Genomic DNA, 27,078 nt, shown 5'->3' on the forward strand with positions numbered 1-27,078 from the left:
ATGTTGTGCAACATTTTCCCAGAAAAACGCTAGAGTGTAATGCAACAATTCATACCCTTCCAATTTTTGAACCTTATTTAGCTATTAATCTATTATGATTATGATTCTTGGCATTGTTTCTGACTGTCGAGTCATACCACAAATGGTTCTTTAAAATTGGAATTGCACTCTAAAAGCTTGGAATTGCTTCCATTTTACGTCTTTTTGGGTTTCTTTTGGCAATAGAGTATTTTAGTGAAGATTTCATTTCTTCCCCTTCCATGTATGTACTTGCTTTTTGGCTACTAATACACAGGATATGGGTCCATGTCAAACCTCCTGCCACTGCAAGGCGGGATTAACTTAAAAAATAAAAAAGTACACCGATCCTCGGATACTAAGGAGCTGTTTGGACATGATTTGAAATCATGATGATTTGAAGTTGAAGTTTTGTTTGGACATGCAATTTGGATTTCTTAAGTTGTATTTTTTCTTATAGACATAAAAATCCCACAAGTTGTGAAAACCATCCAAACTTTTCAAATTCTTATATAATCTTACCAAATGAGCAATTCATAGTTCATAACAAAATTAATATGCTACTAGAAGGCCTTTCTAAAAAATACAGCACCAATTGATCAAACTTTAGTTCAATAAAATGAAAAATTGAACATGAGTTGTAGTGTAACTACTCTTCAATATAATCTTCCTACGTGGTTGGTAAGAGAATTTGTTATAAATATACATCCAACTTGTAGGTCTTTTAATATTTGATATAAATGGTTGGTAAACATGATTAGTAAGTATATCTGCCAACTTATGAATCTATTTTTACAAAATATAAATTTATGGATCAACTTTTACAGTTAAAAAATTTAAAATCATGATTTAAAATCCCAAATAATGCCTTTTTGGATGATTTGAAATTTCATCGCATATCCAAACCCCTACTAAGGTTTCTGTCTGCTATAGTCAAAACCTACTTACTCCTTTAGCCAATACCCCTATCCTCGAGGTGGAATTAATGAATTATCCAGTCCATGTGATCTCATTCTCTTCTGAATATTTGAGAGCTTGTTCTGGCGCACTCACATAATACAATTAGTCTATTTTCTCCATAAGTTGCTACCTATGACTTTATTATAGTTAATAAGACGCCAGCTCCAATAATTAGCAAAAGCTTACCACAACAGGACTTGTATTTGCAGCATCCCTGGCATTCATTTTGGCAAAACCCCATTAGGCTGGTAAAAGTGACAAAAAAGCTCCTCAGGCGCGTGGAACGTACATTCTAAAAGGATCTATTTGTGCGTTTAAGATTTATTTTACTAGCTTGTTGAAAAAAGATGAGGAAACAGATATTTGCCTCCTTCTAGTAAGAAAAATTCGACCCAATATGGATGAAATATTTGAGGACAGTGAAAGTTCTGACTTACGTAAATTTTATGGAAAACAACACCAAATTCCCCTAAAATATAAAATATTTACCCGTCCCATGCTCCTCCTAAAGTAATTTCGCTTTTACCTCAACTGGCCATAAATATTTACGCGACATACCCCTCGCTCAAACCCCTTCTTCCGTGATACATGGTATCATCGAGGACTGAAAGTCCTTCATGATACCATCTTAGCATAATATATACCACGATGCTACCATGGTCATGAGGAGTGTCTCATTGAAGGGAAGGAGGCGCATCGAGGCACTTCTGTAATCCATCGTATATGTATATAAGACGATGTTAGCATAGAGGTTTTTTTTGAAAAAAGTGTCTTTTTGAATAAATGAACATGATCATCCATAACACATCTCAATATATGTATATACCATGATAGTATCATGGAGGGCTAAGAGAGGAACTGAAGCAGTCTTCCATGATACCATCTCAATATATTTATATACCATGTTAGTAACATACATCTCAAGTAAATAGTTTTAATTTTTCCTGAGGGTATGAAAATAATAGGGGTATGAGCAAATAATTATTTTGGTTTGAGAGAGCACATGCGTTCTTTCCCCTATATTTTATTAGCAAGATTTGTATTGTGTTCCATCACATGTTCGAGTTCCATAGCAACATACATTTCTTTGGGGGGAAGGACCTGTATCTAGAGTAGAGTAGCAATTGAAACAAGGATCATGAGAAGTAAAAAGGTAAGAGGACATTCTAGGAGAATTTAATACAAAATATAGAAGAGTGAATATAAGATGAAATGCTTAGTGATTAATCCATTATACCTAGAAAAGCATATAGGAGTTTTTCCATTAATTATCTACCTATTAGATTGACAGAAAATTCAACCATTTTTAGACGTCCAGAGATGTTATTTATGCTAAGATAAGGTTGACTCGTTCAACCCCAATGCTTAATACATCTACGAAGCCCTACCACATTGACCATTGAGGTATGGGTGTATGGTAACGTCCTCCCTGCAGAAAAAGCTGTCCAAAGAGGTGACACGTAAATTTTTGAGAATAAAACACAACCTAGATTACATATTATCACCCATAGATTATTTTAAATATTGCACTTGTTTTAGATTGCAACTGTCCTACTTGACAGAGCCTGGAGTTTAAGAACAAGATAAAATTTTTGAAACATGAACATTCATATGGTTATTAGACTTGAAACTAATAATTTTGACCGTCATATCATTTGTATAGCCATAAATGCTTGGGGTAAAATAAGATGTTTAAGTTAAATCTTTTCTCAATTTACAAAAAAGATCATGCTTTTTGAGAGGGAACAACACTGAAATAAGTCCATAAAAATCGAAATGAAGTTTTACTTATCTTGCAGATGACTGAGATTATCTGAAAATTTTTAATATGCAATTAACATCTCAATGCCTTAATCAAGCAGATGGTTGAATACAAAATTGCCGATAACTATAGCTTATGGCAATAGACTCTAACAGGTTTTGACTTAGCACAAACCTGCAAATCCCAATCCACAAAGCATTCCAGATACCGCAGGGAAATTACATTTTCATCTTATAGTAGCAACCATGCGAATTTCATAAAATTTTAGTGCCAAGAAATGGCAGATGTACACTACAGGCAGACTGTTAAAAACAATGCCCTTAACTCTAATTCCAATAGACTACAAAAATAAATACACATTCACTTAAATTTATACAATGTCAAGTAATTAAGCCTCATCTTGTCTTCTTAAACAAAATCAAGCAGTTGACTCCTCAAGCTCCATTTTGAATATTGTATATTCCCTCTCAAACAACAAAAATTCCTGCATGAAATGTGAGCTTCAGCTTTGGTAGCAGTATCTATTTATTGCACGACAGAAATTAACTGATTAAAAAGACAACAAATTCACAATTTCCTTCATTTATTGTGGTTCCAGAGAATCCCACTACCCAATCATCCCTACAAATGGTTGCACAACACTAGCAAGTAGTGGTGTAAAAAAAAAAAAAAAAAAATGCTCATGACAAACAGCGGGGATATGTCGGCTATAGCAGAAGCTAGATATAACTTCATTAGGCATGAAAGCTCTATTATCTCTTTTCCCGTTCATTAAGGGTAGAGGCCTAACAGTTAGCGTACCTGCAATTGATGCTGACTGAAGAGACCAAGGAATCCAGTTTCAGGATTTGTGACAAGGTTGATAAACTCATCATGGTTATTAGGTGGATTACCAGACTCCACCAGCGAGACAGAAACCTACCAAAGAGCCAAAAGATCAGAACTGAGAGAACAGACAGACCCTTGTAGCGTTTGCTTCTATTCAAGTTTTCAGAATTGTCAAATAAGATAAATGTAAAGTTGTGGTTATAGGCATTTTTCTCTAGGTGACAGCGCACACACAATACTATAAATAGTTAGAAATTATGAGTTCTAATAGCAAGCTCACCTGCATACACCGCAGAACAACTTCAGGGATGCAACACCTACGGCAAAGACCATGCACTATGTAGGTTGCAGGGCCTTCAATAGAACCATCACTGCCAGAATACCAAGCATCTAATCGAGAGATCTCCATTGTAACTCCGGCTTGAAAGCGAACAAGCTCCCCTTTAACAAGAAACAGGGTAATATTAAAGAGAAAAAGAAGGAAAAAAGCAATGAGCTTCATCAGAATTTCCCTTTACAAATCATGCCAGCTATAGCATATCATTACTAGTTAGAGTAAAAAGAACTGCCTCCGAGTGTTTTTATGGCCCAAAAGGTCCAGAACGGATTAAGATCTGCATAGTGAGATTGACTTCAAATGACAAAAGATTTGATGATGCGTTGTGGACTTACGCTGCACTATAGAATCAGGGGTAAAAAACCACAGAAGTCAAATGTTCAAGGTTTACGACACCATGTCAATCAAGTGATTTGATATCACTAGAGTTTCAACAAACCTCACTGGATTCATTGGTGATAATATTCAAGTAAAGATTCTTTCCCAAAAGCCACGGATCATTGTCTTGATCGATATATACTATGAGGAAAAAAAAACTAAGAGGGTACCGATTAATGATAAAGCCAAGTTCACAAAGCGACAATAAAGAGGGACTTGAGAAGCATGTTCAACCATACGAAATACAGATGTAAACACTCTTTTATAAGCAATAAATATAGGAGCACAAACTATATACTGAAAATAAAGTAGTACCTAGAAGCTAACAGAATAAATATTTGAAACAATTCATAGACTCATTCCCAAGAAGTCAGAAGTATCACAGAGAACAATAGCCATTTCTCTACTCCGTTTCAGTTTTTATGACCTCATTCTCTTTCCACAGAGAGCAAGAGAAGAAACATTGACTGATTATATTAATAGAGCTCTGCCAACTTAATAGCTGGTTGATCTGAAAAGGTTTTAAGATGCCAATTAAAATTCAAAATAACATTGGATGCATTAAAAAAGTTTTTCTAGAATATAATATTTCCTTGACAAAATCATTTTCCGGTATTTGGTTGCCATAATTGTGGAAAATATACTTCCTGGAAAAAAAACTTTTTACACGCAGAATATATCGAATCACACATGCACAAGTCATTTTCGTATACAATATCCCAACTCTTAATCCAAATCACCAGTTTCAATCAACACGACATGTAGTTAACTCTTAATACTCAAATATATTACCAACCCATCCTAATAATATACCCTATGATACACCTTGTAAGATTGCCATATGTCTTGTCATATTCAACTGACCAAGAAAATGAAATTTAGGGAAAACATTACAGGTAAAAAATATTATCTTCCATACCAACATCCGATAGAGTAGCATTAAGATATATAGCTTGACATAGACTTTGTATGTGTGTGTGTGTTTTAGCAATGGTGGTGTTCGGATTAGCTTGCGCACACCTCAACTATCTCACCAGGTACCAGCTACCTCCCACCAGCATAAGTACCGGGTAACTATGTCCATCAAGGCTTAGACAGATGGGAAATAATCACCTAGTACTTTTGTCTCTACTGGGATTTGAACTCTGGTCTTCCAGGTTTGCACTCACTCCAATGTGGTGGGCTTTGTTGTTCAATTAAATATGTCAATTTTTTGAGAGACACTAAAACAGCAAGTAGATCAAACAATGGGATAGAGGAAGCATTAAGTACGCGAAGGTGAAATGAGAATGTAAATAAGAGGAGTGATGAAAAAGATATAAAAGAAAACACAAATAAAACTGGAGGGAAAAAAAAAAAAAGAACAAAGAAGACGAACACCAGAAAACATGAAAACTACAAATGAAGATAAGGCTAACGCAATTTAATATGAAGGCCTAAGATACACAACACGAAACTAATGACACTAATTAGTGGTAAAAAGATAGAAAGAGATGAAATGCAAAACAATGACACATAGCAAGCCATATTTGGAAGGGCACAATGATTTGCAGCTCAAGATGAATATGGCCCTAAAAGGAGCTCCGCCAAGACAATCGTATCAACGGGAGGCCTTGCCAAATTGGGAGAAGGCTATTCTAAAAACAAGTTCACCAAGTAGAGAATCTCATTACCTTTGAAGCCAGCAGCAAGCACTGCAGCAAGAATACCACCATCATGGAACTGATGCGGCCCAAGCCCATCGTTTTCTGTTGCCAAGCAGCGTAATACAACCTCGACACAATAGTTGTCCTTGGACGATATGGAGACATTCACCTGCATGAAGATCATGGAAATCACCAACATTATTATGCATGTTGAAGGTCAAAGTCCTTCTAAAGCATAACCTTTTGCTTGAATCCTGTTTAATGTATAGTTGATTTTAATAATTCGTTTTAGACAGAAAAGCCTAATAAGGCTAGAGACCCATTACAAAGGTCACGAGCCCTATGGCTGGATTGAGTATGTGTACTATCTATAACTCTTAGTTTAGTTGACCTTCTGCTGTCCAAATCTCAGTGTATGGACTATCATGTTTTATATAAATAGTTACACCAATAGGCCATAACCCCAGACAGATGTATTCATGTTTAGGTATATGTCTAGCTAGCATGTCCATTCTGACCAGTGTTATCAAAGCGAAAAGCGCAAAAAAGCTCTAAGGTCAGCTGGGGATTTAAGCGCGAAGCGCAAATAAAGCGTGGGCTTTAGTGAAAAAAGGCGCAATGGTGCAACTATACAAATATATATATGTTTAGTCGAAGACTAATAATAATAAGCATGAATAACAAATATATGGACAAAGAAATTGTAAAAACATTACGATAAAGTGAAATGTCAATTATCTAGTGTCATCTCTTCAAGAGAGGCTCATTGCAAGGAAAAGTATGTCTTAAAGCGTTGATGATGACACTGATGCGCTCAACATGTTTTGAGCCACGCTTCAGGGCTTAAGCGCGCCTTTGACAACACTGATTCTGATAACACACACCCCCCCCCCCCCCCCGGTTCTCTTCTGGTACTGATATCTTGGCAGGGAGGTTCCATTTTACCATTTCTAAAGCTCACTAAGACTTTTATACTTTCGATAGGTACCTTGATTAATGGAAACCAACTCGGTTCTTAATTAAAATTTAGACACCACAAGAAAGAGAGCAGACTCATGTATTGAACATGTCCTCACTGGACCAGTACAACATCCATTATAAATTTACCATTTGACTTTCTCAATGGAAAGATTATCATACCATTATTTGGCGATTTAATACTTCTTCCTCACTGACTGAAGAGTAAAGAGCGCTCATTAACGTTGTGCATAAGGTGGCATCGGGAGCCATACAATCACCAGATGATGAACAAAGCATCGCAGTCGCATGCAATTCCAGGAAAACAGGGTCGTCACTTTCGAAGACGTGGTCTTCAGTTGGAACTAACCACAGATTCTCTTGCCCTAGGACACATATTCAGAACATTAACTTTCTGGAAGCCCAATAATTCAATTATGTAACGCATATACTTGAGAAGAAAAAATGAGAGCCAATGCACGGGTAGATGAAGAAAGAATGAGACACTATGTGAGGGGTAGGTGAATCATTTATGAGAAAGCAATCATTTTCTAAGACTAGATATCTTCTGACCATTTCTTTCTCACATAGGTTTCGTTCACTCACGTTGTAGAAGCAAGAGTGATGTATCAAGAGTTTCTCTAGCTGCTATAACTTCCTTCTGCTTCTCCTCATCTGAGAGTTCAACTGGTGAAATTTCTGCATTCTCTAGCTCAACCTTTAGCCAGTTTCGATAAGTTGCATCACATGAATAGAACTCACTCTGATTCAGGAAAAACAAATTATTCCTATTAAACTTCTACGAGATCTAAGAAATAACAAGCAAATCAAAGGCATCTAAAGATCTTGTGTAAAATTCTCAAAAGCGTACCCAGTCTTGGAACTCCTTTAAATTCTCCGAGAACTCATGACTCTCAATGGAAACAAGATCATCTGAGAGTTGTTTCAATGGCTCAGCCAGTAAACTGAGCAATGTATGAGCACCGATGGGCATTGCTGGAACCCTCCACATTGAAATAAGAGCAAATTCCCGGAACAGCACATTGCTGTGGAAGTAGTTGCAAGTGAATCCCAATTATATGTTGGGGCAAATAGTGAGAAAAAGTACTCAAGCATCCAAAAAGATTAACAAACATTGGTGGAGGGGGAACGTGACAGCACCAAAAAGATTCAGGTTGGGCATGTTGGCATAGATTTAAAGCAGAAAAGAAGAGTATCACGGAAAAGTTAAAAATAATTACTCCTGCTAGTGTACTGATTTTTATAAAAAGTACTCCTGCAGATACGCATTGTATACACAAACTCAATATAATTAAGGATAAGAACACGTTCAACCAAACGAGTTGCTTCCTATTTGCAGATGAGAACGAACTGTCGGGTTTCTCTCCCTTTATTTTTCTTTGGGGGTGGGGGGTGGGTCTATAAAATTACCTTACCCATCCATGAGACAAACAATAACAGAGTGGAGGGCATGGTCATTTGCATCACCTCAAGGAATATTAAATTGAAAAGAGAAAAAAAAGGGGAGAAAACTGACCTGTGCATCAATGCCCGGAAAAGAAGTTTCATACTGACGGACCTAGAATTATTGATTGTTGAAGGAGGTGTAAAACAAAGCCACTGAATTACCATAGCTTTCTGAAGGCTCTGCAATCGGTGCTGCTCTGCAACATCTGTTTCACTATCATATTTCCCAACTCTGATTTCACGGGACCTTGAAAGAACCCTGTTTAAAATAATTATAAGTTAATGCCAAGTCCTTTTAAGGAATTCTATTTTGCATGTTTTCAAAATTGTAAAATATGTCTTAAGAAATAAAGGAACCTTTCAATGATCTCCTCAAAACTGCCCTTTGAATCATCTTCTGGAGCAAATGGCAAGTATTCAATAGCAGAAAGGAATATTTTATATCTGACACGAACACTGTCAACAATGTAAAAGTGAAAGATGGAATCAGACAGCAACTTAAGCCAGTAAAAAATAGTTAAACAAAAAACCTGCAAATGTTTCCTAGTAATAATGATCAAGTAGAATGAACTGTTCCTGAGTCATAAATAAGAACTTCTCCCACAGTATATGGGTTTGGACAACAAAAAGTCATTATGGTTTGTTGTTGCCATGAGGTTTATTTATAACTTCTTGCCCTATTATTTTGAGATTAGTTTTTATTTATGATGTCCAACAAAAAGTCATTATGGTTTGTTGTTGCCATAATGCTTGCTTTTTCCAAAAGAAAAAAAATTAAAGAGAAACAAAAATCAGCATTAGATAGGTAATACCTGCTATTCAGCCTTAACTCCATCATATGCACAAACAGATCAATACAACGATGACGAGCTAACTGAGAAGCATAAATCCCAACCAACTCTTCATGTTGCTTTGTGAATAGAAACATTGTATACCTGCAATTGCAGTTCTGACTTCAGAAGCAAATAACATAGCCCTAAAAAAGCACAAACACTGGATATTGGATGATGACATTTGACAATTAACACCGAAAATAGTGCAGTACTCCTTTGTTGTCTTACAAAAATGAAGCAGATAAACTTGATACAATGAGAAAAAAAAAAAAAAAAAAAAGAGCAGATGAAGACATTTAACTCTTCATGAAACTTGTCACAAAAGGCAAATCCCAATCAGTAACCAGCATAAACTACCAGTATATGGTACCAACTCTAGTTTCTTTGTTTGAGTTTGAAGTTTAATTATTGCAACCCCATCTCAACCGGAGCTCCATTTTATTTCTTAGTCGATTTGGTATATCATAGCATAAAGATTGGAAGTGTGAGAACGTGTCTAGATTCATCGCATATAAATCAGTCAATTAATATTTTGCAATTAGTACTTACTAAAGCAAGGCAAAATAGGCAGCCACAAATATTCAAACGACATCTCATAATCAATTGAATTACAGACATCGTAAATAAAGCAGATATCGCATTACTACAAATAGTTGATAGGCATTACACGCATTTTCGAGCTTTTAGCTTTCTCTTTAACTCATAATTTGAGTGCCTCGAATCAAATAAAATAGCTATACTGCAAACTTTAACTGATTTTTCCACCAAAATTACATAAGATGCTATAAGATGAAAAGAACATGAATATTGATCCCCATATACCTTCTACATTTGTCAATACTGCCGAAAAAAGAACATGCTAGTGCTTACATGTGAAGAATGAGGTCCCCAACCGTAAGTAATTTCTCTCTAAAATCATCCTTCATTTGATCTTCGAGTAAGTACCGGAGCACAAGCACTAAGTGTGCACCAAGGCGCATCATTTGTGGGTCACCATGAGGTCTAAGCAAAAGAAAATGCACACTCAGCATAAATCACATCTATTACTAAACACAACATGTATGAACAAATCATCCATGTAATTCTAACTATCAAGGACAAGATTATTCTGTAAGATCCAGGATCCAAAAACAACAAAAGTACCTTCTGAAGGCCTAACCCCTTGGACAATTGACACTGGGAAATTAACATGCTAAAGATAAAGGGGAGCTCAGTATGTAAAGTGTTTGTTAAAAAATTTGATGAGGTCGTCACGCAAAATTCAACACAGTGCCAGAATAGAGGCCTGGCTTTATATCTCACTACTACTGTTATAGAAAAGGATGAAACTGAAACGTTAAGAGGCGTGATAGGAAGTAATTAAACAAAAAATGTGTTTTGTTTCTAGCAACTTCAACTTTTTGATGAGGTGGTCACACAATTTATTTAATAGTGTTAAAATACTATCAAGATTCTCAAAGATACTATAAGAAGCTTTACAAAGACAATAAGAATATCAAACAACTGCAGAATGACCTAATCTGGGTGTGTATAAGCAACAGCTAACCTCAGCTCATGTACAATGAAGTGTGAAAGGTTTACTTACCTGAAAAAGGTTTCATCATCTTCAGAAGGCGATATCCAAGACCATATGATGTCCAGCAAACTTGGTATGTCTCCTAACATAAGGTTCATCTGTTCCAAAAGTTTTGGTTAAAGCTGCAGAAATGATCGGTGCAACTAGAATACTTTGGATATGAAACAGGTACTTAGCTAATATACACTAATCCCTTCCTCGTGGGGAAGGAATAACTTAGAATGACACCAAGGGAAAGACCAAGATGAAAGACACTGTAACCAAAGGTATTACCCACCCAATCCACTACATACACAGAATTGTTGAGGCAAAGAAAATGGACGGAACCAGGCTTGTCTGAGAGTGACACATGACATTATGAATGTGGAAAGTAGCCTGCAATGGTACCCTCTTTCTCCTTCTAACGATCATCAGAAATTACATAAATCATAAGACAAGACGGACCAACTTTCACAGGCAGTGCTTCTTTGACATTCAACTCAGCAGACTGTATAACAGCTCATGGAACACCACAAAGTGTTTACAATTTGTAGCACACTGCAGATAAAGCATTTTAATGTGCTACACAGCTTTGCTCATCAAGTGTACATAGTGAACACTTGCATGTAACATAAACTAGACTTCTGGAATTAAGTTGTTTGATGCAAATGATCGTGTGTATAGACTCACAAACATTAGCTGGGAAGACGCATCTCGTCATCAACAAGGGGGATACTAATTTTCCAATTTCCAATAGATCAACGGGACTAAAGAGGCAAAAACAGATTCCTCTTCTAAAGAAAAAGTAAAACTGTTAAGAGAGGATATGAAACCACGAGTTACCTCAATTTGTCTCTGCTGCTCCTTGCACGATCGAGCAACAATTTCATGTACCGTATCACTAGATAACAAAGAATTCTTATGGATTCAGATAGGAAGTAGCACAGAAAGATATGAAGCAAAATCTGGACTGCATAGTTACCTTGAATGGAGCTTCTGAAGAAGGGCAGAAAGGTGCCTAGGTTGCTGATTCACAACTTGAAGTGGCCAACTATCTGGTCCAACAGTTGGCTGAGAAGCGCCATCTTCAAAATCTGGACTTCTATTAATTGCTTCTTCAAAACTCTTGAAGTGTTCCCTTCCACCGGGTTGTAGGCGGGCCAATTCCACATCAACCTGAAAATCAAGCCATGATTTTGCCATGGCCCAGCAAGCAGACTGCAACAAGAAAATATTGATTTCAATATCAAGAGCACCACTAGAAATTAAAAAAGCGGCAGAAGGAAAAACAAAGAGAAATGGTAACCAAAGCTCCCTATGACATGCAAGCACATGGTTGGAAACAAATTCATCCTCCAAACAGAAAGGATGAAGGTTAATGCAGTAAAGCAATTTGTGAGCAAAGAACAAAAGCAGTTTATGGTGAAATAGTGCCGTCAACACAACCAAACCAGGCTTTAAGTGAAGGGAAAAAAATCTGTACATGTATGGAAAAATAATTATAAATACAAACAACAACCAAATAGACCAAGTAATTGACAAACTACTATTATATATACTATTATATATATATAGTCAGACCTCTCTATAACAACACCCGCATATAACAACACCTCTCTATAACAGCCAAGTTTTTTTCAGAGCCGATTTTTCTATGTTATATTTTACTTCTCTATAACAGCATTTCACCTATAACAGCAACAACCAACTTTATAACAGTACGCTCTTTGTAAAATTACCCCCATATAACAACTATCTTCTTTTTTTGGTAATATAATAATTAACCATCTTTATAAAAATAGCATATCTATGATTACCAATAATAAGAGCAGAGATTTTGACCAAATACTTGATCATTTAATGCACTATTTATGACAAAAAATATACTATATATACATATATATATAGTATGCTAGAGGAATGTTGGGTCCAAATTACTATATTTCTCCAGCTCTTAGACAAAATCCCTCAGTACAACATACAAAAAGACACAGACAAGGTGATTTTTTGTGATCACTGTTCTACTATGACTGAAGTGGTCAAGAGATTAAACCAGCAGAACAAGACATTGGTTCAAGGTTATGTTTTTATTTCAATATAAATATAAATATGGCTCTAAATATAGAGTGGTTTTTAGCAAATATTTTAAACAATCCTACTCGGTACTCCCTCACTCCTTCCTCTTATCATGTAGGTATATTTCTTATTTTCTGCCTATCTCCCAATTTTTACGTTTTTTTTAATTTATTTCAATATAAATATAAATATTGCTCTAAATATAGAGTGATTTTTAGCAAATATTTTAAACAATCCTACTCGGTACTCCCTCACTCCTTGATTCCTCTTATCATGTAGGTATATTTCTTATTTTCTGCCTATCTCCCAATTTTTACGTTTTTTTTTTTCAATATAAACTCTATCCAGCTATGAATCTTATTACACTGTTCATCTCTTTCTCTTAATCTTAGTTCTTAATATCCCTCTTCTTTAACCACACCCCGATTACCACGGCCAACATCGTCCCTTATTAGTTGGACATTAAAACGGCCTTTCAAACACCTAGGAATTTACAGGTTAATCCATCGAGTATATTAAGAAATTAAGAGAATAACCATATACTAAGAGTAATAGATTCATAATAACAATTAAGTAATTACTCAAACATTATTACTCCAATATAATATATTAATTAAACATGGAATAATTTACATAATAGGAAGATTAGTACAGAAAATATAGATAAAAACTTATATGACTTGAAGATGGAGAGAGGTTTCCCTTTCGGGGAACCCGAAAACTACTTCACACTAATAGAAAATTACTTGAAGGCTTAATACTATTTTATAAGGAAGTTTATATTACAAAAGGTTTTGTGAAAAATGGGACATTGTGAAAGAGAAGAATATGGAGAAGTTTTTGTTAGTGTCTTGCTAAAGTCTTCTTTTTTACGAAATGTGCTTCCACTAAAGTCTTCGTTCTCTGTAACATCTTCTTTTTAATTTTTGTCTTCTTGCTATTATTATTGTTTCAACTAATGTCTTCAGCCGTCTCTTTTGACTTTGTTCTATCATTATTTTTCTCCATTAATTGATCTAAGTGTCCAAATTGTGTAGAGCAACCGAATCAAAACTCATGCTTGAGTCTACATCATTTGGATCTTGAGAGTCTTGAAATGCACTGTCCTGGAAATTGATATCATCTCCTTCGAAATCTGAACTATGGACTGGTGACATCCTTTGACTTGGATATAATCCTGGATTAGGATTTTTAACTATATGTTTATCTTGTTCCTTTGTCTGAAATTACTTTTCTATTGTCTCTTTTACTATATTTTCTATTTTTTCGTTCTTTTTCTTTTTTACAATTATGCTTTTCTTTGTCGAAGTTGCTCCTTACGTAAGTGTCTTTGGTAGTCTCCGCCTTTTATTTTTTAAAGTGCTTTCTTCTTCTATATCTTTTGTGGTGTGTAATATTTTAAACGTATAGATGTCTCTACTAGAATTAGTGTACATTAGGTGAGATTCTAAAAATCTTTTTGCTATTAAAATCTTCTAAATTCCATTCCATCCTTGCATATCTTTAGGATTTATTTTTATGGGTTATATTAGTCTTATTCCTCTATTTCCCATTGCTTCTACTACGTCTTCTACCTTAATTTTAAATTTTGTATTACTATTATTAGTCATTTTTCCTAAAAATCCTACACACATTAATAAATTATTACCATCACACATCTCTTCATATCCCTTGGTTTGTATTCCTATTTTTATGTATTTTTCAAATTCTGCTAAATTCATTATACGGGTTAATATAAAAGATTCCTCCATTGTTTGTCATGTCTACTTCCGTTAGTCCTATTATTGATTTTTTCATGTCTGACCATCTATCATCATAAATTACGATTAAAACTTTAGTTCCTAAGTTCTTTCTAGTTAATCCTTTTAATCCCACAACTATTAATCCCATAGTAGTAGATGTTCTGCAGAACACTTTAGTAAACTTCATTCTAAAACTTTAGTGGAACAAGACAATGACATTTTAAGAAAAGAAAAAGAAGACTTTTTTCAAGTAGAAGACCGAGACTTTATTAAAGTGATTTTTAATAAAGTAGTAGCTTTAATAAAGTAATGGGACAGCTCGGCAAACGGACAAAAATATACTTTTGACGATAGTGAATACAAATTTTTGAAGTTACACCTATAAATAATATATTTTGAGGAAACAAAGGCATCGAGAAAAAGCATTTCTATATTTATTCTTTCACAATGTCCAAAACTTGTTGTAATATAAACTTCATTGTAAAATAGTATAACTCCTTCAAGTAATTTGATTTTTTCTTCAGTATCTACACTTACTATAGAATATATACTTTCTGAATCTGACATATATTCATCTACATTTATATTCTTCTGCTTCTGAGTTTGATGAGTCTGTTTTGATTTTTTCTTCAGTGTCTACACTTACTATAGAATATATACTTTCTGTATCTGACATATATTCATCTACATTTATTAATGTTTCTTGAAAATCTTCAATTAGCTGAGAATTTCTTGTCTTATTATTTATTCTTTTTGGACATGTATTTGCTAAGTGCTCTACACTTCCACAAGTAAAGCATTCTAGTTTATTTTTATAATTTCTATCTGTTCTGTATTTTCTTACATGCCTATTTCTGTCTAAGTAAGGTTTTCTAGCTGCTGACTTTCTAAGATAATATTTATTTCTATTATATTGAGGATAATTTCTATTATAATGTGTTCTATATTTTTTATGGCCGTTTTAATGTCCAACTAATAAGGGATGATGTTGGCCGTGGTAACCGGGGTGTGGTTAAAGAAGAGGGATATTAAGAACTAAGATTAAGAGAAAGAGATGAACAGTGTAATAAGATTCATAACTGGACAGAGTTTATATTTAAAAAAAAAAAAAAAAAAAAAACGTAAAATTTGGGAGATAGGCAGAAAATAAGAAATATACCTACATGATAAGAGGAATCAATGAGTGAGGGAGTACCGAGTAGGATTGTTTAAAATATTTGCTAAAAATCACTATATTTAGAGCCATATTTATATTTATATTGAAATAAAAATATAACCTCCCTATCACTTTGGTGTGTGTGTATATATATATATATATATATATATATTCATCATTAAACGATTTTCCTTCATTATACAAAGTGTGATTAAACTTAGAATTTGACAACTAAAAATGAAAATTAGATTTTATGCATCTTTTTTGCCTATAACAGAGAAGTGTTATTTAAATGTCAATGTTGCTATAGGTGTATAACAGCCATTCTCTATAACAGCTAAAAAATTTCGGACCCAACGATGTTGACTGTTGTTATAGAGAGGTTTGACTGTATATTAAAACCGATGACAATCAAGTTCAAAGAGCACACTAAATTTATTCAGATGAAAAAAACACAGTTTGGTTCATAATTCATTTCAGTGAGTAGTTTTCTTACACTAAATTTCTAATTTCTTAGTTCTAAACTAATAGCATACTCATCGCTAATATTTTATCAACAAATGTTTTGTCCATTAGTTACTATTTTTTTTTTTTTTTTTTTTTGAAACAGGTAACATTGTCCATTAGTTAATATTGTGGCTCCCTTAAGACAGAAATCATGGACGCTGCCTTAATACCTTGGTCTTGCACCAAAGCTTTGTATAACTACGGTGAAGTGCACTGTACTGCGCCTAGCTTTAGGGCTCAAGCGCGCATCAAGACTCAAGAGTGCCTTTGACAATAATTGATAAAGGAGTATAATGCAGAGTTGACCATTGGACTATGGAATGGCAATGTGTGTATCATGTGGTTGAAGCAACTCCATAAAGAATTGAAACTCAGAAGTTGATAAAGATTAAGTTGATTTGTACGACCAACGACCATTGCATATTGCTTATAACTCATACCCCTGATAGGATCAAGCACATTGAGACTGATTATGACCTTATTCATAAGAAAATGCATTCTAGACCTCTTGTGTGGTTTGCGAGCTATTGCACAGGAGCTGGGTTTACCCTGTGCGCACCCGAAGGGTAGCGGCTGCGGGTTCCCATGTCATCAAAAAAAAAAAGAAAATACATTCTAGACATGTTGCTAGCACTTAGCAGATACATCAACTAATGCTTGCATGTTGCTTCCAACTTAACTCCATAAGAGTATCGACTGATTATCACTTTATTTAAAAGAAGATACATTCTAGACGTATCTACACTAGTTTTGTGGCTCAAGCTAGCAGACGTTCACTAAGGCACTCCAAGGATTAAGTGCATGTGAAGCAAACTAGGAGCATATAATCTTTAATCTACGATATAGAAGTGTTAGTATGTGCCTAGGTTAAAAGATAAGAATGTTCAGGTCGACATGATGGGACCAGGACCATACTTATATATATTTCTTAAGAAAATATGGAATGCATTCTACGTCTTAAATTACATTTTTGCATCTTTTGGATTAAGTCATTATTTTACAGATTCCAGAAAACACCCTAATGTACAACTCGCATAGAAATACAGCTTTACATATATAATTTCTGTGTCAATTTTTATTTTTCTAAAATTTACTTCACAATGAATAAAATTCGAGGAACAAAATGAACAAGGTTATTTGAGGAATAAATTCATTTTTGTAAAAATTACAAGAAAAGCAAGGGCCAGGCCCATCCAGATAACCCGTGAATAAGCCCTCCCTGGAGTTAGGGTCTAGTTTCCGGATAAAGCCTCCTCATTTTGAAGTTTTAACTGGCCCCTGGACAGTGGGCCAGTTTCTTAGGGGCGGTTAGACCCATCCCCTTTTCATGTATACATAGTCTTTTCTTTATCTCTCTCTTTTTTGGCTCATTTGTATATCTAGAGTCATTATATAAAACATTCATATGAACTGGCAATAATTAGGAGTCCTGATAATCAGAGAATTTTATCAAAGAAATTGAATAATTAGATGACATATTGAAGTCCCTCTGTCCCAATCTCACTGTCTCCTAGGGGGAGTCCTTATTTATTTATTTATTTATTTTTTATTTTTTTTAGGATTGGTAACATGCCTTCTAGGGAAAGTTTTAAGAAAATGACAGTTATGACCAGAATCTGTACAATATCTGCAAGATTAGTGAGCTTCTAGAAGAGATCTAGTCAACATTCTGCAAAAAATTTAATCCAAAGGCTACCAAACAACTAGTATCATGGAGATTAAAATACGGAAAACACTGATTAAGAAATGCAGGAATCTTATACCTCCCAATCCATACATGTTGGAAGAATGCGTTTCAGATTACTGCACTGGGCTGCATATACTGCTGCTTCATATTTCCCACCATCTTGATCTGCAATTCTCTTCAATGTAGAGAAAACAAGTTCATTCAGTTCAACTGAAACCAACCCCGTCAACACATTCATAGATGGAAAACCTGCTCTCTAACATAATATGACCCCACAAAGACATACTAGAGATAGACATCCATAAACACAAAATATCTTGCATATAATATGGATAAAATAATTATTTCTGGACAAAACAAAAGCTAGAAATGGAATAGGAAAATCTCTTCACTTGAATTCCTGTTTCCTACCTCTGAAGCACAATAGCAAGCCCATTTCCAGAGACGCCATTGATGACCAATTCCACTTTCCAGCTCAATGGCCTGTAAGGTTCTGTTCTTGCCATTTCTTACTAGGGCTTCCATGGAAGGGAACTGATCAAACCCACCGAATGGAGATAGTGTTGCAGCTCTCCATGACTGTCAAAGTCAATGCTTTTATCAGAATTAACGGATATGGTGTCATACTTCCAAAAATTTTGGCATACCTGTCCAGCAGACCGGCAGAGGCTGCATGCTTCTTCCAGTCTCCCTGCCCTTAACAGAGTCCATACATCCTCCAGAAGAGATTCATCTTGTTTCTATAGGTAAAAGAAGTGTTCAGTGCAAAATGAGTATCACACCATCAGTTGTTGAGACACATAGGCATCATGAAACCCACCAATATAAACTCCCTCTAACGGTGCCTACAAAGATCATGGTTTTCCCATTTCTTTTTCTCCATCCCCCACCTGTCCCCTTTTTCACATGATTAACCAATAAAGCAAGCAGGGAAACCAGAGATGCATAATAAATGATACATAAATTGAAAAGGACTAACATGAATGAACTGAATGAAGGTAAGCATTACGAGGGTGGAAGAAGACATGAGATTCCCAGGAGAAAGCTGAAGCATGGTGGTTTATGCCATATCTAAGCCTACACCTACAGTTCAAGGGATGATACAAGCTCTTCTAATAATTTTACATTTAGAGATATTTTTTCTGTCAAGAAGACAAATTCAACAAATTTTCACGATCCAAAAGAATCATCAATCAACCAGAAGGAGATAGACACGGATACACATATACAGATGATTAAGTCAATTTATTTGCAAGAAAATACCTTGTCATCAGGTAACTGCTGAGCATGTTCACGTGTAGGAGCATCAAAGTCCAAGTGATTAATTGTCTTTGGATTTGAAGCACCTTTCTTCAGGAACCGTTGAGTGTGATGCCAAATTCCTGAGCTGGGGAGATAGGTACCAACGTGAGAGCCTCGCACCTGCAAATGTAATCAAGTACAGCATGATTAGAAACAAACACCACTGGAAAAAAGAATGAAAATGTGTTTACTATAGCAAACAGACACGGCACTGAAGTTATGTGCAGTATTTCCCCATTCATTTTGTCGTTTATGCTAAATAATTAAACAAACAAAACAAAACCATCAAAGTCATCTTACACCCTACGATTGCCGTTCAAACAGGTGAGAAAAAAGAGGTTGAAAAAGATGACATCCCTTTGTACCAGAAGAGAAAAATAAGACCTTGAAACTTTTGCTGCAATTAGAAATACCCAACAGAAAAATCTAAATAGAAATTCTGATGTAACATGAAAAAAAAAAAAAAAAAATCTTGACTCCCAAAGAAAAAAAAAAGATCTTATCCCAAATAACAAAAATCTAGGAACAATAGCCTCTTTTATCCATCCGACTGTCAAGAGTTTTTTTGTTTTTTTGTGAGTGTGACTTCTTTATATCCAATAAAACTGCGATAATATTTCTTTTTCTTTTTAGATAAGGTACGGTGATACATTTCATCACAGTAAGCATCAAGGTTCACATCAATCATCCAACGTTCAACTATCCAGGGAGCAGGTATGGGATGCACAAGAACAATGTCATATATATTTCTAATTAACTCAGACATGTAAAACTGCAAAAGGAAATGTTAATATCCCTGGTTAAATGGGTTTGAAGTTTGATTGATTTGAAGGAATAGGAACGAGCGGATAGGGAACACCAAAAATGAGAGAACTGCAGAAAAATGCGCTAAAACCAAGTTAAACTTTATCACTTACTAACTCATACCTTTCTATCCAAATCAAGGGCTTTGGAGGCTAATCCTTCAAGCCACTGGACAATTCGGAGGCACAGTTGTGCAGTATGATTCTTCACCACAAATTGGCAAGCTTCCAAGTGTGAAGTAGTAGGTAACTGTATACAACATAATACGATACAGAAATATTAAACATAAAAGAAACAAAACACACTAACAGCAATACTACTGGTTTGGTAACAACTAAAAACACATCACCATGATTAGGTCTTCAGGTAGTTCTTCATTCCCTGCAAGAGGATAAAATGTTCAATTCAAAGAACAAGTTTCTATGTAAAACAAGAGAGCTAACATCAAAACAATAAATTTGGGCAGGAAACTATTTTCTGCTATGAAAACGTTTGCAGTAAAATGGCTGAAACACAACAAAACATATCCAATTTATAATGAAATTAATGAATTGTTTCCCACAAGAAGTCCGACGATTTACTACACAGTTAAAAGTGACTCATGTCCACAAATCCTTTTTCAAGTGCCACATGCAGAATACATATTCGGCAATCACTTATGAGAAAGAACATGAAATGTTTTTCGTCAACATCCAAGGGAAATGACAAGATCTACATTTTTCAACCTTTTCCGCATCTAACATGAATTCTAATGTTACACAAAAAGGCTATCTCCAAGTGTCAACTGCCCATAGTTAGATGGAAGAAACAAATTCCTTCCATCCTACCTATGACGAAATGACTTTTTGTCAGTAGAAATTGTCAAGTTTTAAGTTGACAATGATGTCCATTAATTCAAATTTCCAAATTGAATTTTGGACACTTCAAAACTACATTGACAATGCTATCTATAATAATGATTAGATTTTCACGATATTTACTAGTATGACAATTTTAACAAAGAAAATAACCAAAATTGAGTAGTTTAACATCAAAAAGCTAATTTGAGTCATATTAATCCCTTCCCAAAGACATACACAATTTTTTTAGAATTGGTAATATGTCCAATACATGCACAATTTTCTCACTACCAAAAGTAAGAAGTGGCAAAACTTGTCCAGCGATAACTAAAGAACATAGGTATTAAAGGTTGACGACTTATTTCCTTTTCCATAGAGATGCCACAATAGAGACCATGAAGCTGCTTCGTCAAGCAAAATCCGAGCCTTCTGTCTCATCAGTTTGTCCTCCATAACTCTGTGCATTTCATTAGAACCATACCTACAGGAAAACATCATAAAACATTGCAGTCTCACATGAAAACACAACAGATACATCCTTTATTTGGGACTGTATTACAATGTTCAGATTAACATTGAAGGATGTTAGCAAATACCATCAATTTCACAAATTTGGCATGTTAGTTTCTTTTGTTTTACTATTTTCGTCATCACAACCATTAAATTCCTTATCTTTTTTCTATACAAAAAGACTTTCTCTTCAGATTGAAGAGAACGAAAGATTATTTTACTAGAGGAGGAAAATCAGTCAAATAGAGCAAGACCATTTCACAAACAGCAGTTGCAGGTGATATTGTATAATGAGTTAGACAATTTTGTGAGGAAGGGGAAACGGAGGGGGGTGTTGTTGTTGTTGTTGGTGTGTGTGTGTGTGTGGGGGGGGGGGGGGGAGGGGTGAGTGGTGCGGAACTTGAAAGGGACTTATTGTTATTTGAGGTCTTTATAAGATATTTACTGCGGAGAAAAGTTTCTCTGCTACTAGTCAGAGCACATATTTCTATTACACTCACTCGCCAAAATAGACAGTTTGATATACTGAAATGCGCTGGAGCCAAATAAAACAAGGAAGACTAATTGCTACTCCCAGCGGTTCAAAATAAGTGTCCACTTAGCCTTTTTATTTTGGTTCAAAATAAGTGTCCACTTATATAATCAAGATGGAACTAGTTAAGTTCTTCCAAATTTACCCCCATTTAGATAAGTGAGTTTTTATGTAATCAACAAACTATATTAATTAGGTAGTATTTAATTGAGGGTAGTTTAGTCAAAATACCTTTTTTTCTAAGGCTCCCTTACATTTCAGATGAATTGAATGTCCACCTTCCTTTTAGCTTTATTTCAACAAAAATCCAGACAGCACTTTTTCCAGCTCCCAAAAATTCCTCTCTTTCCTTTTCTTTTTTTTTTTTTCTTTTTTTTTCCTTTTTCCATTTATTAAAATCATCTATTTCTTATTCCTATAGAATTAAAGGTAACTTCTGGAACTTGTATTTTAACCAGTCAACATAAACAAAACACATTGTCAGCTCACATATTAATAGACATAAACAGTCAAATAGAGATGTCCAATTTGGGATAGAATGCACTACAACAGAGCACCATACATACCTAATTGACTCTGAAACTTCACGGCAACAATTCTCCAAATGTAATATCAAGTCAGGGATAGAAATTAACCCTACAGCACATAGAAACAGAAATTGTTAGGTATCAAATTCTAAAACATACTTCTTCATTCATGGCATCCTAAGAAAACTCTCCTTAAGACTGATAAATTAATCTACAGTGTGTAATGTCCATATCTCTAAAGTTCAAGTCTTTCCAAAGACCAATGTCTCCTTATTCAAAAGATAAGTCTTCCCAAAGCCCAATTCAGGCCATATATACGACCTAACATGTGCTATCTGTAAAAAAGTGAGAGAACCAAAAGATTTGAAGTTTAGTTTGTAAAAAAGTGAGTGAACCAAAAGATTTGAAGTTTGGTTTAAAAAGAACTTCAAAACTTTCTTTATCCACCCGAATTATCCATGCCAAATAGAGAAGATTATTATGTCTTAACAGAAAAATAATCCCAAGATTTTTTTGTCTAGCTCTATCTCAGCTTCCTATTGAATCCAGCTTCTACTGAAAGCATCGCACGTCATTTTCGTAAATATAGAAGCAATTAAATAGGATTGTGAATAATTAAAGAGCTTGAAATGTCAACTTTAACATCAGATCTGTGTAAGTTACTAGAAAACACGTAGACTTCTTGGATACGAGATTTCACCAGAAAAGACACCATCAGCGCACAGTAAGAAGATTATTAAATTAGTTTTTTAGTCTATGAATCTAAATAATGAGCATGCAGAAAAGCCCAAAGGCAGCTCCATGAACAAAGTTAATTACACAAATCACTATACAGAGCTTACAAATATTTCTCATGCCTCTCTACTTCTCAAACTGCACTTAGACATTCACGACAAGAAATTCTATTTTAGTCATAAAAGAATCAATTAATCAATCCATCCACTACACCTCAATCCCAAACAGTCCTAATAGACTAATAATTTTAAAAATAAGAATCACAAGAAACATTTTGCAAATAGTAACCAAAAAAAAAAAAAAAAAATCAATCAATTTGGAAAGTCCATTAATAATTGTGACCTCGCACTGCACCGTTAATAAGTCTATAAATAGTTTAAAACAATTTTACCAATAAGCACCTTGAAGAGCTGAATCCAGTAGGGAAGCAAATAAAGTAAATGTTGAGTCTCCACTGTCTTGTGATGCATCAGGCTCCTCCTTGCAAGTTCTAAGGGAAAGGCTTCCACCTCGATGAATCAAATCAGTATCTGAATCTAATATCCCATGGCTATCAAGAGAGGGTCTCCTCCTAGAAGCAGTTCGTATTCCAGCAGGTGTTACATCAGCATCAATACTTTCAACTTCTTGTTTGATATTCTCGATAAAAAGTGCGCCATTCGATCTGACCTCACTTACCCTAGCAGCGGATCTTTCCCGATGAGGAGATAGGCTTGAGCCCGAACTCCTTTTCCTGCTCATGGTACCGACGCTTCAGTGCCAGTTAGAATTTTTTAAAAAGGAAAAAAAAAAAAAAAACATATACACACTAAGAGCATAAAAACAATTGTCAACACTATGAAACAGCATATAGTTACTACAAACATACAAGCCAGCGACCTTCAACTACCATAGTCTAAATACTTTCAGCAAAATAGCCGCTCCAGGTCCACTATACACGAATCCACATGCTCTTGTCAAATAATAGGAGTACATATCCAATAGTATCAGTTCAGTTATCTTTTTCTGGTTTTGTTAGGGGGTTCAGAGTTCCTTTTTAAAAAAAAAAAAAAAAAAAAAAAAAACTGTGGTATATGGGCCAGCTTGCGTGCACCTCGACTAACAGCCCTAAGGTACCGGGTAACTATGTCCATCAAGCATCGGACAGATGGTAAAAAATCACCTAGTATGTTTGCCTCCGTTGAGATTTGAACCCGAGACCTCATGGTTCTCAACCAACTTCATTGACCACTTGAACAGACCCTTGTCATTATAAAACTATCCTCTATAAGAATTCTGAAAACAATAAGTCAGGCAGCTCTGATGTTTTAGCGTGTTCATAGCATTGAAGGTGCACATCCTCTCCAATCCCTTGCCAATTTGCTCTCCTCACTGGCAATTGGTACATCCAAATGTGTCTTGCTGGGGATTTGCTTTCACTTATGTGTGCACTGCTGCTTCTTTTAAAGGTCTAGTAGAAGAAATAGACTCAAAGGACTAAACAGGCTCAGCAAGATAGTTAATTTAATGTCCCCTTACTTCATCAAACAAAAAGATAGTCAATTTGATGTCCGACGATTGGTTCAAAGTTATGGACAGGCAAACAGACTTGAAAGCTACAGAAAGAACTAGGTAAGGTGAATGAATACAAAACCAAGACCTGAAAGCCATACCAAAAACAAGTATCAATATTAGGCGTTATATATATGACTATATTTCTACTAAGTCTGCACACATTGCCCGCTGAAGTAGTGGCAATTGGAGCATCTATATAATTGAACTTCTTTTAAAATAAATATATTTTTACGAATTTCTCTCATTACCACACAAAGATAGTGGGTGCAATAGTACTTCACATTAACTGAGGAAAGATTCTAAATCTGGCTCCTAGCAAGAACTGCGCCTTTCTAGCCCTGCCCACTCTCTCTCTTCCTAAAATTAACTGTGAGTTCTCCAAAAAAGAAACTATGAGTTGAACATCTCTTCTCTCTTTCTTATTCTTTTTGCTAATCCGAGTTCGCGTTAGGTAGGCCAAGGGGGTAAAGCACTCCTCAACTAGAGGTTTTCATTCTGAGGGCTCAAATTCGAGACCTCTGATCAAGGATGAAGAGTGTAAAGATATGGCACTTGAACCTAACTCAGCCTCCAAAACTAGCTCATGAGAAGAGGATTGCTCAAGTCCACATAAGCAAACCAACAGCACATTCCCCAACAATGTGGAACCCTAACTCACTCTGACACCCTTCCTTCACGCCCAGGCTAAACTAAAGCGTGAACAATATAACATGGGGATAAGGATTGAATCAAAAGAATTTCTTCTCTTTTTTTTTTCTTCTCTTTTTTTTTTTTTTCTTTTTGGATCTTTTGACTGGTTTACAAGTTTTTGCCCAGCTAGCTTCATGTTAATTCTTGTTTGAAGAAGCTTTATGCTTAGTTGTAGCCTCTCCATCTTCTTGATGCCATTCTAATACATTTTAATTACTTCACCAAAAAAAAAAAAAAAATCAAAGAATTTTTTTTTTTTTTTTTTTTTATAAAGGTAGGTTAAAAGAATCAAAAGAAGTTCGATTGCATCCCTATATATTTGCTAAGCTACGTACATTACAAGGTGTATTCATTCTGTAACAAAGAGATTCCAACAATCCCATTATGATCTGAACATCAAACTACCATAATGAATGAATAAGCATCAGGCCTCATAATACAAAAACATCCGGGTACCCCCATAGGTTCACAACCTCCCAATTCACCCACTACAATGCACGAATAGCTATGCAGAAGCTAAATATACATCAATTGGCAGTCGTTAATCAGAAGGGGAGCCTTGGCGTAACTGGTAAAGTTGTTGCCATGTGAGCAGGAGGTCACGGGTTCGAGCCGTGGAAACAACCTCTTATAGAAATGCAAGGTAAGGCTGCGTACAATAGACCCTTGTGGTCTGGCCCTTCCCCGGACCCCGCACATAGCGGGAGCTTAGTGCACCGGGCTGCTCTTTTTGGCAGTCGTTAATCAATCAACTATATCTCAATCCCAGAATAGTTTAGGTCAGTTAAACCAATCACTTGTATTCATTCTGCTCTTTTAGAACTCGTCACATTCCAATACTAAGTGCCCCTTTGGCCATGGATCATTTTCACTTTTTCCCCGGAATAAAATTTTCCGGAATTCAACTTTCTGGAAATTGAAAAACTCCAAATACCTGTTTTTACATTTTTCACTCCAAATCACTCACAAAATTTCAACATTTTTCCAAGTAGTATTCATATCCAAACACAACTCCAGTGTCACATGTTTTATGTCCAAACGACCACTAAATAAGTTAAGGGGGTTGTTTGGTTGGTGGGATAAGGATAATAATCCAGTGATAAGATGCAGGATTATTTTATCCCGCGTTTGGTAATATCATTATTTTATCCCACGTTTGGTAATGGACATTAATTAGTCCCGGGATTATTTTATCCCAGCATTTGCAGTATCACCATCCCGCATACCAAACGACCCCTAAGGATTTTCTAGAACTAGATGTTCTCTAAATCTCACACTTGTGAGTCTCTAACCTAGAAGCAAACAAGCAAGCAAGTATAAATGTAACAACAAAACCAACAAGTAAACATCAATTTCAACTACTAGTTAGTATCAATTACAATATATATATATATATATAGACGCAATAAAGAAACAGATACCCGTATCGACGAAAACGCTCTCTAGTACTAAGATTTTCAGGGTCAAAATAACTAGAAGATGTGCCCATATCAGTCTCCATCTCCAAGATTTGATAGGGTTTAAGAGCTCGAAGGGTTTTACAGATTGTGTAATGAATAGGTTGAGTAGCCTATGAAACCATTTTTGCTTCAATTTACGCTACTACCATTTCTTTTTTAATAATGTTCTAATACTATTTATACTCGTTCAGTTTTTTTTTTTTTAATGACAAGGTA

The 27,078-nt window shown here is 35.3% G+C and overlaps 1 protein-coding gene across 2 annotated transcripts; it reads right to left on the reverse strand.

The window, feature by feature from the left end:
- Positions 1-2,924: 2,924 nt before the first annotated feature.
- Positions 2,925-26,947, reverse strand: LOC132040967 (nuclear pore complex protein NUP107). 2 transcript variants are annotated; one of them, XM_059431675.1, is made up of 24 exons: positions 26,824-26,947; positions 23,560-23,891; positions 22,463-22,532; positions 21,219-21,335; positions 20,365-20,395; positions 20,139-20,264; positions 19,173-19,331; positions 18,557-18,649; positions 18,321-18,488; positions 17,986-18,084; positions 11,724-11,959; positions 11,585-11,642; positions 10,772-10,860; positions 10,057-10,188; positions 9,166-9,288; positions 8,711-8,809; positions 8,424-8,612; positions 7,758-7,932; positions 7,493-7,649; positions 7,070-7,272; positions 5,957-6,098; positions 3,849-4,009; positions 3,542-3,658; positions 2,925-3,224 (listed from the first exon to the last, which is right to left on the reverse strand). In XM_059431675.1, exons 1-24 carry the CDS (start codon positions 26,901-26,903, stop codon positions 3,159-3,161), a joined length of 3,222 nt encoding a protein of 1,073 aa, XP_059287658.1. In that variant the 5' UTR covers positions 26,904-26,947; the 3' UTR covers positions 2,925-3,158. The 2 variants fall into 2 exon arrangements, with proteins under 2 accessions (XP_059287658.1, XP_059287659.1); XM_059431676.1 differs by lacking the exon at positions 26,824-26,947 and having other exon boundaries at positions 23,550-23,769.
- Between the last annotated feature and the right edge of the window lie 131 nt (positions 26,948-27,078).

This window comes from Lycium ferocissimum, chromosome 12, assembly GCF_029784015.1.
Source record: "Lycium ferocissimum isolate CSIRO_LF1 chromosome 12, AGI_CSIRO_Lferr_CH_V1, whole genome shotgun sequence".
Taxonomy (NCBI): domain Eukaryota; kingdom Viridiplantae; phylum Streptophyta; class Magnoliopsida; order Solanales; family Solanaceae; genus Lycium; species Lycium ferocissimum.